Here is an 18,605-nt window from a genome sequence, read left to right on the forward strand (position 1 = left end):
GCACAAAGAAATTAGAGAGGGTGGTATCGCCTGTTATATAGGCTTCTGGATTTGAAACTAGCCTTTTGTCTTTTCCTGGACACACAGCTCTTAGGAGTGGGATGGTAGAGGGGATACTACAGATGTCCTTCTGCTTCAGGGAGCTTATTAATACTACAGCAGGATCCAGAAATCCCTGAGCAGGATTATGGGTTCATTGCTTGAGGTCTGTGGAAACTTGTACGGAAACATGGCCTTTGCTTCCTCAGTTGCTGAGGCAGCCGGTACAGCTTGAGGGGGGATGTGAGAGGGTACACAGATGCTTGTGCACTTGGTATTTATTTCTGGTTAATAAAGATGCATAAGCAAAACTGGTTGAAAGTATCTCCAATACTCCTTATGCAATTACTGTGCCTCACAGATAAAGCTAGCTACCTGGAAGCCGGAGGGGTGCTAGGGCAGTAGTACATTACAGAAAGGTAATTATTCAGTCTGAAGGCCATATTGTTCTTCATTCATTCATGTCAAGGAGCTGCAAGGCTAATCTCCATGTAGAAAAGCTGTCAGGAATGTGCTCAGCGGTATGGAAATAAGAGAGAATTATATATCTGTAGAGTTCTGCAGTGGAGAAATGGTCTTAACTGCTCTGATAAACTGAAATTTGGAATGGAGAGAAGAGCTTTTTTTGCATGGTGCCATACAGCACCAGAATCAGTGAAGCTTTAAGGGAGTGTGAGCACACATGAAACAGTTCGTTAAGGTTGTTACTTATAAAACCGTTGGATGTAAGAAAAATGTCCCTCTCGTAGTTGAAGGAAGGGATGTTTCCATGTGATCTGTCTGTTAAATTTTACACAAGTACATTTAATCCAGTTTGGAATTCAGCATACAGAGTACCAAGAAGAAATAGTAGTAAGGTACTGCTTTTGGCAGCCTGGAGCATATTTTTAAGCTGATTGACGAAAATGACTTTCCGAATATAGATTTGTGGTCACTGTCCTCTAGGGTCTTGCTTATGATGTCAAGACTTTCTCCTAATGCAAAGTGCTCCTCTGCCAAACTGTATATATATAACTAGTGAAATCAGATTAAGGCTGAAAAGCAGTTTTGTCTGCTGTTACTCCAAGCTGGTGTCTGCTGCAAGTGATTTGTAGAATTTTTCTCCTTTTAACGTTGTTCTCTTCCAGGACACAAGGAAAATCCTATAAATCTTCATCTCTCCCAATTATCCTGGGTCAGGGAGAGGTTTTTGCTTAAGCAAGTGGTATGTGACCAAGTGCTCTGATTGAGGAAGAGCACATTCAAGAGAGGGAGATTAAAGCAGCTGGCATACAAGATAATTTAACCCTTAATTCACAGGCTGCCTGTTCAGCCACAGATACCCAGTTCTTTCTCAGTGCATATATGCAATAGGGTTAGAGAATGACTTATAGTTTAGCATATTATATTGTTTTGTCATCATAATGCCTTATTTTTCAATGATTAATGCAATTATGTTTTTTTTTTTCTGAAATTTATCTTAAATTCTATGTGAAGTTAAGTCCAAAAGAATTGTTGCTGACTGAGCTTCTAAAGCTTTGACCGCAACTACCACTTTTACAAATTAAGATCCAGCTCTACTTTCCGAGAGGATGTTTGCCTTACTATTTTGGATTTCTGAATTTTCTAAATATTTGCCTCATTGATCAAAGGCAGTTTCACTCAGTCAAACTACTGCTGTTCTTGATGGCTGTCAGGAGGCAAGTGGTCTCTCTTGCTCACTTCTCTTTTTCTTTAATGAAATAACTACTTCAGTAAAAAAATCAGGGAGGGAAGTAATATGAGTGTGGAAGATCCACCATATCATCATTGATGCATTTAATGTCTTACACATCTACAAGTCATTTATATAGTCACTGTATTCTATATAGTAACGTACTGAAAAGCATACGGCATTTGGACCATATTATCCTGACCTCCTGTGCCACAGAAGCACTCCTGTTGTACTAACACTGGACGTTTCTTGTGCCTTCAGTGTGTCAGGAAACAGTCTGGGAGGTCTTCAAGACATTCTGGGATAGACTGCCAGAGCGTGAAGAGTATCACACCTGGATGAGCCTCTGTGAGGAAGGAACAATGAGCATCTTTGAAATGGGCAGGAACTTCAGTCAATCTGAGGAGCACCGAAGTCTGATTGTGAAGGTAGGTGCAGCACCACATTGGCATTTTCTCATGAGCAAGGGCATGCTGTCCCATTGTGCAAAGCTGCTTGGCTTATGGCAGGCAGCAATGTGTGGAGCACCTGAAATATACAGGCATAAATATTCCCATCTTTTGGGTTTGTAGTTCAGAGATCAGTTCCAAACACAAAGCTGTAGCTGATCTGATTGGCGGAAAAGCAACAATGATGCAGAGAGCATTGCTTTCAATAGGTGTTTCTTACAAGCAGAGGATGTCCAGATCCTTGTCTGAAAAGGCAGCACAACCTCAGGCAGGCTGTGGCACATTGCCCTCTGCAGCATGTAGCAGGCTCCCTGCTGTGAACTGCACATGAGGATGCCTTCAGCTCAAGAGGTGCTTTGAAGCTAGAGGTTCTGGGCTAAATTTCTGATGCTGTTTAGATGTATGGTGAAATTATTTGTTTGATGTTGTATGTTGCTGTAGGTTTGTGATGTCTGTGCACTGCAGCCTGACTCTGGCTACACATACAAAAAACTCTGATGTCCTATGAAGGCAATGAATAACATTGTCACCATGGGGAGCTGCAGAGATTAAAAACAGAGCACAAGTGTAAAAGAATTTAATAAATTGCTGGATATCTTGGTGTATTCTGTTTCTTCAGTTGAAGCAAGCTTATTTTAGATTAAAGAAAATAAAAGGAGCATTAAGCTAAACTAAAGAATCCTATCTCAAATGAAATATGAAGATGTCTGTTAAGGAGTTTGTGTGAATTAAAATTAATTAAATTTTAAAGTTAAGTCCTTACTACAAAATAAAACACTTAGTTTTGTACACATCTAAGCTAAAGTAGATATCTTAATTTCTTTGGTTAAAAGGCTGTCTTGAAGTGTATGGTGGTTTATGGATCTTCTTTAAAATTACAATTTCTCCTATATTTGTAACCTAATGAATGAGTAGTTTCGTGAAAGTCATGAGAACTCTTAAATGTATGATCCTATAGAATCAGTAACATTCTGCTAGTATGGATGTGCCGACATTTTCCTTTCTGCTTTTTTGTGGACTCTTGTGCTAGGAATGAGCACTGAGGATGTGAGTATGAAAACTGCTGTGGTTAATGGGAAGAGATTTTTTTCTGAGCCTGATTACTGGTCTTCACAGGTTGATGCTAGCCAAAGTTTGCTTCTGTGATGTCTTATGGTACTGCTGTCCTTAGAAGACTGCAAAAAGATTGAGACACACAAAATTCATGTGAACTTTTTATGTGCATAGTAAGTGTATCATTGCTTTATGTAAGATTTTGGTAAAGAGGTGATCTATAGTGGGAACTTAGTAAAAGAAATTAGGATGATGCACCTAATTTTCTGCTCCTGCTTTACCTATTGGGTATCGCCCAATGTTGTGGTGGGAAAGAGATAAAAGTTGATGATTTATTCAGGTATTTCAGTGTAATTTAGGTTTCCTTTCTCCTGTGGATGGACATATTCCCTTCTGGTTTGCAATATTATGGAAGAAGTCTACTCATCCTCCTATCTGCTTTCAGCATAGTTGGTGAAAGGTGACTGTTATATGGGCTGATCTAATGGGATGCTAGTCTGTGTGAATGGGTATTTAATGCTGTCACCAGTGTGTTTCTCACAGAATGTCACAAATCTACCAGGTGACTTTTTTTTGAAAACAAACAAAAACCAAAACCAACCAACCAAACAAAACAACCACCTTCACTCAATTTAAATTTGAGCCAGATTGAAGGTGAGGGTGCTCTATCCCATCCCAGATCAGCCAGCTTCAAAAGGTCTCATGGTATATTTTTTAATATATAGGTCAGAGTGTGGATTTAATTTCTCTCTGTAGTACTGAGTCACTCTTTCTCATAGGCACTTATGCATAACGTGCTTGTCAGAATGTGGAAACCTCTTCAAAGCAGCTCTGAGAATATTCAGTCCAAACAGAATATTAAGTCCAAAGCGCTTATGACTTGCTTTTAAGAATATCCTTCCTCCTGCTAGTTGCTTGCTCCAGTTTAATGCGTTGCTAAGAGCTGGGGCACAGCTCAGCCTGTGGGACCAGGTGCGCTTTCTAAAGCCCTGTGTCCTATCCCGTTCTTGCCGCTTTCATCAGCAGAGTTGACCACGTTACATGGCCAAGCCTTTGCCTTACTTGTGGGAATTTTTATCCTCTCATTACAGCATGTTCATTCATTTGTTTAGTTAGCTGTTGCCAAATATGTTTTTTCATTCCTTAGGCTTGATTCTACAAAGCACCAAGCACTTCTCACCTAAGGGCTGCCATCATTTCACAGCATGCACAGTACCCTGTAACATGATGTGTGTGAATAGTCCACCAGTTCAGCTGCTTGAAAGGAAGAATCATTTCTGCATTGCACTGTAGAAAAGCAGCATACGTGGTTGGTGGCACTTCAGCCTGCTGAATTCTTCATCTGGCCATTAGGTGCTTCATTAAATAATACTGGTTTCTAATCTTCCTTTGCTCTCTTGTGTCTTGTGAATCATCCGTGGTCAATTTCAACAGTTTAGTTTAAAGCCTGCAATTGATCAAAGTATTTCTGCCTTTTTTTTTTTTTTTGGTGTTATATATTGGCTATTGCCACAGCAACCTTTTTTGAATTCTGTGTGTTGGCAGTTTCTGACAGTTTTATTCTAGAGTGTCTTTCTGTAGTGTTTTTTGGTAGATAGTAACAAGAAGATCAGTTTTCAGAAGTGCTGCATACCATGAATTTTCCCTCTCAAAATGAGTTCAGCATATCTGAAAATTAGGCAAAAAAAATCAATGGAGTTTGCTTTCAATAAAGCAAAAAATTTGCTTTCAGCAAAATGATTGTTTTCATGGTAACTTTGTTGTGGTGAAGACTTTCTGTGTTGAGTGACACTTTGTTAGCCTTCCTTTGTGGTTTTATTTCTTACCTTTTCCTCGAATCCCTGGTAATTACACCTGTAGCTATTGCAATATCCTCTGCAGTGTGGGTTAGTTCAGGTAAAGAACAATTCTATTTCTCTTACTTTTGGTGCACATTCTTACTGCTATCAGCCTGAACTCCATTTCACGCTCTCAGAGCAGCTCTGGTCCCAGGTCACATGCTTTTTTTTTTTTTTTTTTTTTTCAGGAAAATGTTCAATCTCTAATAGTCAAAGAAGCTTGACTAATTTGGTGGAGGTGAAGGCTTATGTAGCTGGATATGCTCATCAGTCATCAGGTGGTTTCTATGGTAAGGGAGGTGTGCCTCAGAAGGCAGCACTTCTGCTACTCTTTAATAAAAAAAGCTTAGATAGTTTTTGAAAGATCTCAGAGGGGAGAAAAGCAAGCAGAAGTATCTATGGATTTCCCAAGAGCCATGTGCTTTTTGCTGTGAGATGGCAGCACTGCAGCCGAATGAGAAATCTGTGTGCCATTCATAGGAATGTCTACAGCTGGGCTATGATATCTCTTCATGAGGTACCCATGTAGGTGCTGGGCACATTTTTTGGCTTTATAAATTACAGAAATAATGCAACAGTTCTCGAGTAGCTGGGGGAACTGTTTTGACACCTCTCTCCCTTGTTCTTTAGGGAGGAATTTGTGTGTTCTGGGGATTCTCCAAGGAAAGACTTTTAGCTGTAAGAATTGGCTTCCCTGCCTATTTCGTTGTAAAGTTTTTCTTTAATTCTGTGCAACCTTTCTCATGGAAGGAAAATGGGGGTCTGAATTTTCATATGCAGCCTATTATAGTAAATAGGATTAAGGGTGAGCCAGTTGTTGGTGCTTCTGCTGTGTCTTTTAACTGCTGGCATCTGCTCACCAGGAGTGCAGTCGAGGTGGCCTACGTGTGCGGTGAGCTCCCAAGCTAGGCTCCACCAGTGCCCTGTCTTACAGACAAGATGCTCAGCAGAACAACACAAACTTCTTTGTCTGTAAGGCGTTAGGGTTGAGCAAAACACCAAACTGGTGTTTTTTTTTCTTCTGTTTTCTTCTAGCATTTACAGACAGTGGAGTTTGTAATACAGCTTTGTCTGAAAGCCAAAAGGCAGACAGGAAAGCAAAGAATCCCCTAAGCAGTGATGAGAGGCACTTAGTTACTAAAGGTCAGCTCAGAAAGCTCCTGGGCCAGGAAACAAAAACTGCAGTTGTGTTGACTCAGCAGTACATTTGTACCTTTCAGTCTATCAGCAGCTCTGTATATTTCAGTCTGTGTTTGGAGCACAGACTAAATGCTCCTGGATACCACAGCAAAACACCTTTAGCATGCTGAAATGGGCATGTAGCAACAGCATCTGATCCTGCCTGGATTCTGAGTTGTGTTCAAAGACAGGAGGCAGCACGCCATTGATCTGAGTCATTTTTAACTGCTGTCTCCCAGTGCTGTAGTTTCTGACCTTCTCACGCAGCAGGTGGTTTTGTCTTCGTAAGGTTCCTGTGAGGCAGAAAGACCTCTTCTGCTCTCTCTCCTCTGCCTGTTCTGTTCTGCCTGATCCTCCTTGCTAACCATGTGTCTTTTACTGTTTAATCAAATGTTTTCATTAGTTTCCAGGATCTTTTTGGTCACTGACTGAGATACCATAATATTTTTTTCTTTATGTAGTGTATTTCCAGGTTCTTCTAAATCTGAAAGTAAAGCAGATCTCTGCTGTTCTTTCAACACCCTCCCTTCCTCTCTCCCTGCCTGCTTAAGGATACAAAAAATTTTCCTCCATCGCACTCCTTTGAGTCTTTCTTTCATATTTCTTTCACCATCTTTCTTATCCCCACACTTATTGTTCTCCTGTTCTCCTATTGACTTTGGCTCTTCTTGCATTGCAAGATGAAAGCTTCTCTAACTTTAAAATAAAACAATGACAACAAAACACAAAACTTCCCACACATGCAAATTTATAAACCCCAGTTCCTTCTGCGAATCTTGCCTCATCTCCTTTTCATCTCTTAAACTCTTTCTGTAGTAAAAACTCTTTCGGTGTAAATTCTCTCTGGGGTCACTCTTGTCTAGTTCCAGCATAAATCTTGCTGTTCAGTCTCCCTTGACTGCTGACACAGTTCAGAAACTGTCAGCTGTGAGGCCTATGCTTATCTCTTTGCATGCAGAGCTCAAAAACAATACTTCCTCCTCATCACCCTTGTCTGATCAGCACCTTTCCTTGGCAAATCTGGAGTTGTTGTTCTCCCTGTTTTGCATCCTGTTTCTAGATAGCATTGCCGAAGACACACTGAGGAATCATTTCTATGCTGGGAGTTCACCTCTGCTGTGCAGTTGATTCCTCCTGGACAGACTGGACCTTTAACTAGCTCCTGACACCTTACCATGGCTCTCTAGCTTTCACTTCAAGTGGGATGTGGCTAAAACTATTTCACTAAGGCTTTCCAGCTCTCTCTGCTTTTGCTCACTGTAGACAACATTTTCACGCTATCTGTCAGGACTGTGTCTGACAGATAACAGAGTACTGCGATCCATTCTGGTCTTTCACACTAGCTTCAGTTCTGGACTTTATCTACCTCCTTGAATCCTCGACTAACGCCTTGGCCTTGCCTCTGTGAGAGCATGATTCTACAGCACGCTGTGGGGGGAACCAGGGCAGGCAAAGAAAGAATCATTTCTTGGTATGACATTCCTGTGGCAAATGATGTGTACAGGTGGGTTAAATCAAACATGCTTGGTACAATCCTGCATAGATGGGATTAAACTAATATGAGATTATTGAAGATCTCCTTGACATTTCCTCTACCCTTTTCTTCTGCCTGGAATTGCCTCCAAGAAAGATATTTTGTCTCCTGTGCATAAGGTTTCTCTCTTATGATCAGGCAAGAGTATCTGATACAACTGCTTTTCTGCAGGTTCGTAAGAGAAGCTCATCCATCTGGTCAGTACTGCATGTGAGTTTGTGCTAGTCTGTATTTAATGCTATGGACTCTAAATAATTTTGTGATAATTTTGCATTATATAAAACTAACTGCAGTGTGTTGAGAAGGGTAAGCACTAGTGCAACTGACACAAAACTCAGCTCCCAGCTTTAGACAAATTGGTATGATTGTGTTATGAGTGTCTCAGGAGAACTGATTTTATGCAAAGCATCTGCCAGAGGCAGCTTCACTGAGTAAAAGCCAAGCCTTCAAGCTGTGGTGTGGCTACCGCTGCTATGTGGAACTATTTATAGATGACTTCAAGTATTCGAAGGGTAGAGATGTTAATTAATCCCTACAGATCCTTTTGCGGTAGGTAGGAGCATGTTTGTAACTCCATCTTGCAAATGATGGAACTGAGTCAGAGAGGCGAGGTAATTTGGCAAAGGCTCTTCTATACTAAGTGAGAAACCAAGCCCAAACTAGAACTCTAGAGCTCTTGGCTTCTAATTAGAGGGAAAAGGTGCCTATTTGCCTTAAAACTCAAGTGTATCAGTGTTTGCCCTCACCCCAGACTGGAATGCAAATTAGAGATTTAAGGGAGAGGAAGGCAATCACTACAACATGTTGCAGACTGTGCCAGTTTAGCCACAGGGGATGCTTCATTTTCATTTGCACATTTCCAGTTGAAAAAAAAAAATCAAAAAACAAAACAAAACAAAAACCATACATTTAATGTTATACAAAAGATCTTATGTTTCAGAGTGGGTACTGAAATCGTATTTTTCTTTTGAATTTACTGTAAACTGAGATTTTACCTGTGACATAATTTGCAAGATGATGATAATTTCTCTGCAAGTTTTGTAGTGGCATATGGGTTCTAATGGATGTCTGATATTTCATTGGTCAACTCATCTGTAACTTGCAGTTCATGCGTTTTCTTTGTTGTTTGCATTAAGCTACACAGCATAGGTAGCAAGCAAATATAAGGGCGACAATCTTTACCATTATTTCTCAAAGCTGTTGTTAAAACTAGTGGGACATTTTGTCAGAGAAAGAATGATGAAAAGACAGGTCATTTAGTCATTTAAAGCATGTAATCCATCAAAGTTACTTTATTTCACAAAAGAGGTGATTTGTCATGGAGTGAATATTCTGTCCTGAATGAGGTGAATTAAGGGATAATCCAGCCACGTCATGAAGAGGCTGTCATTCGATTCATGCAGTATTAGGCTTTCCTAGTTTACTACAAAACTGGGTGAGGACTGAATAATTTGATGCCTAAAAAATGTAGATGTGGAGACAAAATGTGTCATGTCTGTTATAAAATAATAATGAGGCATTTCAGGTTTGGTCAGTTCTTCTTACGATTTATCAGATAGAAGATTTTGCAATAGCAAGACGTATTGGGTAGGTCCTGGGACCTGGGCTTGAGAAAGCTGGGTGCCACCAGTTCCTCAGACAACCCCACAACAGAGCTTTGGCCAATTATAACGCTTGCTGGGGAGTCTCCGTCTTGTTCTACAAAATGATCAGGATTATACTGACCTCTGCTGTCAGTGGCCTTTCTGGCCTAGGGAGCACAGCTGCTGAGTACGGACTACCTGTTGGTATTAAAAAAATGGGGGGGCCCTAATAACTGGGTTTGTTTTCAGTAGCACTTACAAACTACTTTTTTTTAATGAACAAATACCTTTTACTAAAAGACTTGCTTCTTGTGTATAAATTTTCAAAAGCTTGGAGAAAGGGAATCAGTTTTTCTTTTCCTTGCATATCCCAGTGCACTGAAGCTGAGCACAGGCACCATGAGGAGCAATGATTCCTTGAAAATACTAAAAGTCCAGTAGTTTTATTAGCCCTGCATTGATTGTGTAAAGAAAGCCAGCCCGATAAACCACCACACAATCCATTTTCCCCAGAAAGCAGTGAGAAACAGAAATTTTGTGTGGACAACAGTCATGTAAGTATTTTATATTCTGTCTACATTAGAACAGCAGCAAGACACAACATTGCTCTTCAACAGCCCTCATTACACTGTAGAATGCTCAGGATCTCCTCCACTTCTTGTGGGGACCCCACAGAAACTCCTGTGACCTCTTTCTAGAACCAATTTCATCACTGCTATGAGGATTTTGGTGAAAATTTGTTAACTGTGTAGCCCTGCCTTAGCCGTTATACACCAATTTATGAAAAAATGTCACCCCTGTCACTTGTATAGTCCTAAGCAAAGTGTTCAGATTAATCTTACCACATTAATTTAAGCTGTAACTGTACTTAGAAAAAGATGGTTTTAAATCAATAGACAAGTAGCAGAAATAATGTATTTCTTAAGAGCTCTTACTGAAAAAGTTTTCATTCCTAGCCTTCACTACGTTGAGAGAACATTGTTTCTGCAGGAAAATGTGGAAAAGGAGTGCATCTTCTGACAAACCTAATGTTCTTTACAGCATCTGTTGCTGTGTTTCAGTTGTATTTTGGAAATGCATTTTATTTTCAGCAAAAGCTTAATTAATAAATTCTGAACCTAACAAATGAATATAGAACAAAGAAAAGATCATTCTTTTAGTGCAGAGGAGGAAAGAAACTGCATTTGACTTCCTTCCACTTTTTGATTCTCAAATATAATTAGGGTCTGTTTGTTTGTTTTCCAGAAACTGTCCTATACAAAGGAAGCAATGGCTGGGTGAGTATCTACATTTGTTTTGCATTTTATTCTGCCTGGAGATAATAGCAGAGTTGAGTTGTGACATTTTGTAACCCCTTTCTCTCTCTTTTTTTTTTTTTAAATTTATTTATTTTTTCTTTCTTGTCAGCTCCTGCACTGATTGGTCATGTGGGTAAGTCATTCTCCCTTTTTAAATAGCCTCTTCATCAGTCCTTTCTCCAGTTCTTGCTGCAGCTGGAGTTGATTAACGAACTCAAGATGAACAAAATTCATCCCTGTGCAAGGGCTTATAGAAAAGTATTCGGTATGTTGGAGGAATCCTGTCTTTCTTGCGTGTGAACTTCTCACAGGCTGTCCTAGCATGCTTGATGTGCTGAAAATATCCCAGTCAATCTGGGGCTTGTACTTTTGCTTAAGTATGTCATCACCTTGTTGCCAGTCGGGCACATGTGCAGGCTATTTACCTGAAGAGGTTTAGTGGGGAAAATCTATTTTGGGAAAGAGATGTGTCCCCAGTAATTGTGTTAGTGTTCTGGTTATATTGTGAACCTTTCCCAAAGGTAGACCTGGTCATCGTTACAAAAAGCAAGAAAAAAAGGGAATGTTTCTGAAATGCTTTTTCAGAAAACTTTCGAGAGAGGTGCTCTAAAAGCACAAGGAAGTTGTCTGTGTGGGCTTCTCGCATTTTTAACAAGGGAATAAAAATAAAAACTAATCTGAATTTTGACTTCTTTTTACCAAAGCAAACCTGAACTGTTATTTTTGTCTTTTCGAACTGGAAGGAAAACCAGATCAAATTATTATAACTCCATTCCCAGAACTTAATCTAACTGGTTATTTTTAGAGCAATTCAAACCCAAACAACCTAGTGCTGAACTTGTCTGAAAAATAAGCAGCTTCAGTTCCCTGCTTTACAGACCCTGTGAAGCTATGACAAATGAGTAATTCATTTACTGGAAGGGGTAGTCACTTAACACATCTTAAAAAAAGTCTGACATCCCAAAGTAATTATTCTTATGATGATTTTTTTAACTGCAATATTATAAATTAAAATTAATAACATAAGATGTAAAGGCAAAAGCAATGGCTAAAAGATTCTTTTTTCTCTGTCCTATTGAGCTGAACTCTTCTCTGATGTAAGGACTCCCCTAAGCCCACTGGTCAGTTGAGTAGTGTAAATCTGTACAGAACTTCTTCTGTTGAGAATGTAACATTGACCAAACTTTTATATGCTTTTATTTTCAAAGAGAAAATAGCAACAACAGAAATAAAAATCTTGTTCTTGTAAACTTAACGGGACAATTTCTTTCCCATTAGCATCAGTTGTTCTCTAGATTGGCTCCTTAAGTGAATGGAACTACATCTTATTGATCAGCAAATTTGATTTCAGAGTTGCATTTATCTCAGTTTGAATATTGGAGGCTCTGGAAAAAAAAAAAAAAAAAAAAGAAGAAGAAATTTGAATTTGAAAAGCCACTATATCCCTCATTGTGATTGTTCAGGAAAACTAGTAAATGTAGAGCTATATGAGACGAATTAGTCATCACGAATTTATCTAGAGTCACTACATGCACTGGGCTAAACATCCTAACCATGTAAAAAGACCAACATTTGATTGAAAGGTGGATTGGAGTGATTAATGTTGCACTCATATAAAAGCCATCCATCGAGTGCCTTGTGACAGACGTTAAAGGGGCTCCAGCAAACAATTGGCAAGTTTTACCCAAATCAATTAATCGCGGAGCTATATTGCTTCTCTCTCAAAAATACTGCTTTTATCCAAACATATATTACTTCAGGTTGTTCATAGCTTTATGATGGGATCTTTGTTATCATTGTCAATTTAAACTTTAGCTTTGCTGTATCTTTTTCCTGTTAAAATTTTTGTTTGACTTGTGTTTGTATATGGTAGTTTTATATCATAGAGTGATAAAGGACTAGAACGGTGAGTTAGAAACAGGTAGATTTACTCTGGATAATGGAGTATATGAAAGAAATTTGTATAATTTAGCTTGACAACATTATTTATATATAATTCTAAGAGCATTCTGGATGCTTCTGCACCACAAGGTTTAAGATTTTTAAGTTTGTAAGTCAGGGTCATGCAAAAAAGAAGCCATTATTGGCTGCCATGGGTATAAGATACCTCAGATATCCTCCATCAAGAGGAGTGAAGGAGTCATCTCAGCATTGTCACCAGCCAACATTACTACTGCCTGCAAAAATATGCTAGACCTCCCAGTACACATCAGAATAAACTGAAGGCCTTTTTTAATTTTTTCCTGTAAGAAATCAGAGTAAGTTTGCAACCCAGGATCACCCAGTCTTTAAAGCATGGTGAGGGAAGTCTAGCATCAAGTCCCTCCTGCACAGGAAGAAATGTGAGTGCAGTCCTGCTGTTTCCTGGGCAGTGCAGTGATGACCTGCCCACAGGCTTTTCTCCAGCAGATCTCACTGAGGCTGGGGGCTGACCTACCTGTGCAGAGAAACTTGTCCTGCAGATGTGTGCAGGGCAGGGCAGTGAATTGAAAGTGGCTGTCTCACCACCTGGCTGTGACATCTGTCAGAATGGGAAATTGACCTGGTATCAAGGGATGGAGGGACTATCCTAACTAGCTTTCAGTATCTAGATGAAATGCTCAGGTGAGGCTTGCACATTGCCAGGGACAACAGGCTTCCGGAGGATGCCTAAAGCAGGAGAGTAACATAGGTCCTCTGGTGAACTCCATTTTTTTGAGTTACTGCATAGAAGCAAGTACTAGTTTGTACACCTAGCCCTAAGCCTATATTTCATATTTTTTATGAGCTTTGACCATTTTTTTTTCTGTGAAAGAACTTGGGTTTCATTTCCTTAATTTAGAGCTGATCTGGAACTGAAGACAGAGCCTTAAATCTATTGGTCATTTTAACTACACTGCCTTTCTAGATCAAAGTGTAACTGTGCTGAAAGCTATAAGCAACTGTAGAATTGAAGATGTGACTTAAATAATTTAATATATCTCATAATATCCTACCATGCTGTCAGTGTTGTGCCCCTATCTAGGTGTAGAAAGCTGGTTTCAGCTAGCTAAATGCTAAGATAGTTCTAGTGTAGCCTACAGGAAGGTGTCTTGTACTCGTGTGGTTTACTTCCCAGAATAACTCACAATCCGGCATTACTGAGAATTACGTAACAGCAGGATGGGAGTTTGTTCCTGTAAGACTTGCACTTGCATTCACGTAGGTTAAACGCTCAGCTAGCCTGGCCTTTTAAGGAGTTGAGGGATTAAACTAAGTATTGGGAGGAGAAAACCTCAAAGGAAAAGTAACATATGGGACACAATCTAGATTTGTATAGAGCAGCCCAATGGAAATTGTGGAGTCTTGTCTAGGTCAGAAATGTGGGAGCACTGCATCAGCTAAAGGTTTTTAATATTTCTTTATTCATTAGGCCACTGTGACTTTGCATAATGGATTTTGTTGTGTTAATATTGGAGGATGCAACATGACATCTGAAATGACGCCACATGAGTCATCCTGTCTCATTCATGCAAAGTCAAAAGCCAGATCTTGAGGATAAACTGAAGGCAAAGGAGTAGAACAAAAAAGCTGCAGTAGAAAACCATACCTTTTATGTCAGAATGTTTCGTGAATGCTGTATGAATAATAACATAAGGAAGAAAATACAAGGAGTATGGGGTAGTTGGAAAGGTTGAATATAATAATGTGCTGTTTTTCAGTTCCTCAGAAGTGGCTATTAATGTCAAATAAAATGAAATAAATAGAAACATTTGTCGTTTCTGAGGGGTACTTGCTGATTGTGGACTTAGTGAAATTAGGCATGATAAATCATGTCCAGACCTCCTCCTTTCTGTCTGTGTTGTCTGATGTGAAATACATTGGCAAATTTAGGATCCGTACTTCATCGGCGGTAGCAGCAATGGTTGATGGCATATCAACTCAAATTTTGAACCTTTTCCTCTAAATGGGCTCCATGAAAGAAAAGTGTTGGTCTTGCTGGAATCATTTCAGCTGCCTTCAGTGGGGTAGAAACATACTTGAACTCCTTTTCTGCCTGCATTTGGACTTGGCAACAATATTGCTTGTTTCAACAGTTTTTGAGCATCTGCACAGCTTTACCCTATGTGAAGATTTCCAGGCTGCTCCTTTTTAGTTGTGTATTTTCTTTTGTGCTCTCTACTGTCAGATAGCAATATGAAAGATTTATTCCACTTTAATTAAAAACCAAAGAGGTAAAAATTAAAGAACAACCTATATAAAAATTAAGCACAAGTAGAATTTAAAAGAAAAGGAATATAAATACAAGGCTCAGTCATCCATTCCATACTTGGATAAAAATACTTCTGAAGCTGCATACTTACTTAGTTCAAGGACCTGTGATTAAAAAGAAGAAAATCAGACCATAAAGTTATTTTTTCCCTTCTTTGAGCAAGGCTTTTCAATATGAGCATTGAAATAATAATGTTTAAGAAAATTAAATGCTTGACATAGCAAATTAGACTTTAGGACATTCAAATTGTTAAATAAGCTGATGAATATTTGTAACCTGTAGTACAGATCTGAAGATGGTACATTCTTCAGCAGTGGAGTTGAGGTGATAGTTTAGCCTGGAGGAAAAATATAGAGAAAAATGCAGAGAAAGATATAACTAATGCACTTAAAAAAAAATCATGAGGAGGAATGGTATTGCTGATGCACCATTTGACAGGTCCAGAGTGGTGCTTGTCCTTAATAACATGACGTGGCTGCATATAAGGACTTATTTAGGCTCTTCAATTGCCTGTTGGTCAGTGAGACTCTATCTGCTTTGGTGGACTTGGAACCTCCTGAGTCTTTCCGTGATGTGACTGATGTCATGAAAAAGCACTTGCAAGGGGATTTGAAAAGGGGCAGTATAGACTGTATCTCCAAGCTGTACTTGCTGTACTGAAATGTATGGGCTATCCATAAGCACCATTTGCTTAGATCAACTTGAGACCCTTATGAGCCATGCCCTAAATTTGCCTAGATCCAGGTGTCTAGCACACCTGTGTGATCTGAAACTAGTCATTTCTGCCAACAAAATGTAGTGAGGTGTTGTGCATTTTGCTGCTTAGACATCTGCTTGTGCATATTCACTCCTGCCTCTCTGTAGTTATATGTATATACTTGTATTTTGCTTACTGCTCAGCCAAGGTGGTCCAGAGCAACAGTTATGCAGGTAGGACTATAGAAATTACATTTCATACCTATTTCTCTCAAATTCACCATAAGCTTTTGCTGGAATATAATTCGTCACCTGGTGTGGCTTGCTTGTTTTAAGTATGACCAAAAGTAAAGCCTGGGGATCAATATGTGTGTTGTCATAAGTATTTTGAGTGGCTTCCTCACAGATAACTAGGATTAGTGCCATTTTTGAGGAGATAAATTAATTTGAAACATTAAAATACTAAGAGGAAGAAGAGGAAAAAAGAAAAAAACAAATTTGTGCATAAAGTGAGACTTGTTATAGCATGGTTTCTTAAAACAGTATTTTTATCCTTGTGAGAAGAAAGTGGTAACTGTTAACGTGACCAAATTCAGTTCTTGACTGGTCTCACTTGATTAGATTGATTAGTGTTTTGTGGGGCTTTATTTAAGCCCTTGGCTTTTAATTTTCAGCCTGTTATGAGGCAGAATTTTGTCAAAAAATGGCTAGGCTTTGGAGGCCTGTATTTAGAAGCTCAGTAAGAATGTATTCTTTGCTGACAAAGCACGTGGTGTTCTACTGCTTCAGGTGATGGCTTTGCTACGCTCTGAATGACAAAAGCTGTATTCCTCCCTGGATTTTTATCACTTTCACAGTTGCCAAATGGCCCAGCTTTGTTGGTGGTTCCCAGCCCATGGCTAACCCAGTGCACAAGTCGGTGTGGCCAACCAACGTGTTCACCTGCCCGAGCTTTGCTGCTGGGTGCACTGAAGTAGCCTGGTTTTCCTAATGAGCCTCTCTCATTCCAGTCAGTGACTGGGAGAGTGCTCTGGGACCGTTGAAAATTGGAAAATTGTGTTATAATATATTTAAAAATAGTTATGTACTCAAGAAGTAGTACTCCACTCTAGAAAACTACTTTTAGGCTTTTCCATTTACAAACTTCTTCTTTCAAAAGTGTGGTTTATACCATAGCATTCTCCCTGTTTTTTCTTGCTGACTTTGAAATTGTTTACCTGAAAAAACAACTTTGTTAAAATTGATCTTGCAGTACATGGGCAGGTGAAATTATACCAGGTGGTGGCAAGGGGCTGTGGGGCTCCTGTGTGAGGCAAGGCCAGGGCTGCCCCGTGCCTCCCCATGGAAAAGTGTCGTTTTAATGTTTGTCTGTTCCTCACTACCCAGATCTATTGTAATTAGCATTAAGATGACTTACTTTTCCCAAAACCAAGTCTGTTTTGCTTGTACTGACAATTGGTAAATGGTCTTCCTGTCTTTATCTCAACCCGTGAGCTTTCTCATCTTAGTTTCTCCCTCAGTCTTGGTGAGGAGGGGGAGTGAGAGAATGGCTGAGTGGGCATTTGGCCCTTAGCCAGGCCTAACCCTGCATGAAGTTAGGTGCTCAGTTGGATTAAATAGCCATTCAAGTCTCTCTGAGACAGCACGTGCCTTGCAGATATCTGACAGGTATAACATGGTGGGATCTGGGGGCGACTGGGCCTTCTGGGTCAGGTCAGGAGAACCTGGAGGCCCCATGAATTGTACAAGGCACTGACCAATATGTGGGCAGCCGAACTGAGTCCAGTGAGCCTCAGGCTGAGCTCAGAACCTGATCAGTTCTGCCACAGCAAGTCAGGTTTCTGTCTGTCCATTTCTGAAGAAATGGAGGTTGATACAAGCCTTAGCTGATGTGCTTATATGACTTCGAGCCCTTCAGTGGATCAGACTATTACAAGTCTTGTAAGAGTTGTTTCATTGCACATCACTTTGCTTTTGTTGAGTTTCTATTATGTGACCTTAGTTACATTAAGAGTGTGTTAAGTGAATTCCCAGTGTTTCACCTCTTCTGAAAAGCAGTGTCATATTTATTTCTGAACGTATCATCATTAAATATGATTCACTAAAATGCTTTAGTTACTGATGCTGTAAAATATGTAAAACTGGTAGAGATGTAATCTAAAACCTATTGTAATTTATAAGAGTGGTATGTCCTTTAGAACTAAGTGAGTTGAATTGGAAAATATTTCAGCTGACCAAAGAAAATTAAGTAATAGTTTTGATTCTGGTTCTAATATGATAAATAAATAAGGAAACTCTAAAATAAAATCAGCATTCTTAAGAAAATCTAAATCCTTTTACTGATTATTTGTTGTTAGCAGAAAGAAACTGATGTTTTCTGAATGAGATACTTGTGACTGTACCTGTGATGTCAACAGCAAAGAGAGTATGTTGCCTGAATTATGCTTGCTTTCTAGTAAAATTTGCCTTACCACTCTTGGGAATCACTCCAAGATTTTCTGAGGTTGTCAAAGAATTGGTAGGGAGTTACCTTGTGCCTGGATGAAAACAGGTAACACTGTCCACGAGATGGAAGCAGACACAAATAACTGGCCATTGCAAAGCCTGCATGGAGCTCGTAGGCTTTCGTTGTTTAAGAAAATATATGAAGGTACCGTTTAAACTCTTGAATCAGTATTTTCTGCTGTGTTCACCTGGAGATTATTTATTTTATTTTTTTTTTTATTAATATTTTCTCATTGTTATGTAGATCTCACCCTGACGGTTTAATATTCTCTGAACTTGCTGTAGTTTGGCATTGGTAGTCATTATGTGCAAGAATAGCCTATGCCTCCTGGGAAAGGATGGGAAACCAAGTTTCTTGGTTTAAATAGAAAAATCACCAGATTGATCTTAAATCTGTTTGTTGTTAAGTGTTGCATGTCTGAGAGAGGTGGGGGGAGAAACAAAATTTGAGACGTGAATTCACTGTCATGTTTTGTCATACGCTTATGTCCAGGTATCTCAGTATCT

General features: G+C 39.4%; 1 protein-coding gene across 1 annotated transcript in view; it reads left to right on the forward strand.

Moving 5' to 3' along the window:
- Window positions 1-18,605, forward strand: part of IMPG2 (interphotoreceptor matrix proteoglycan 2) — a 53,397-nt gene that overhangs the window by 9,279 nt on the left and 25,513 nt on the right. The window contains exons 2-4 of the mRNA XM_040569767.1: window positions 1,994-2,160; window positions 10,614-10,645; window positions 10,776-10,799. Coding sequence (XP_040425701.1) covers window positions 1,994-2,160; window positions 10,614-10,645; window positions 10,776-10,799 — 223 coding nt within the window. The remainder of the gene's footprint in view (window positions 1-1,993; window positions 2,161-10,613; window positions 10,646-10,775; window positions 10,800-18,605) is intronic.

This window comes from Cygnus olor, chromosome 1 (genome assembly GCF_009769625.2).
Source record: "Cygnus olor isolate bCygOlo1 chromosome 1, bCygOlo1.pri.v2, whole genome shotgun sequence".
Classification (NCBI taxonomy): Eukaryota; Metazoa; Chordata; class Aves; order Anseriformes; family Anatidae; genus Cygnus; species Cygnus olor.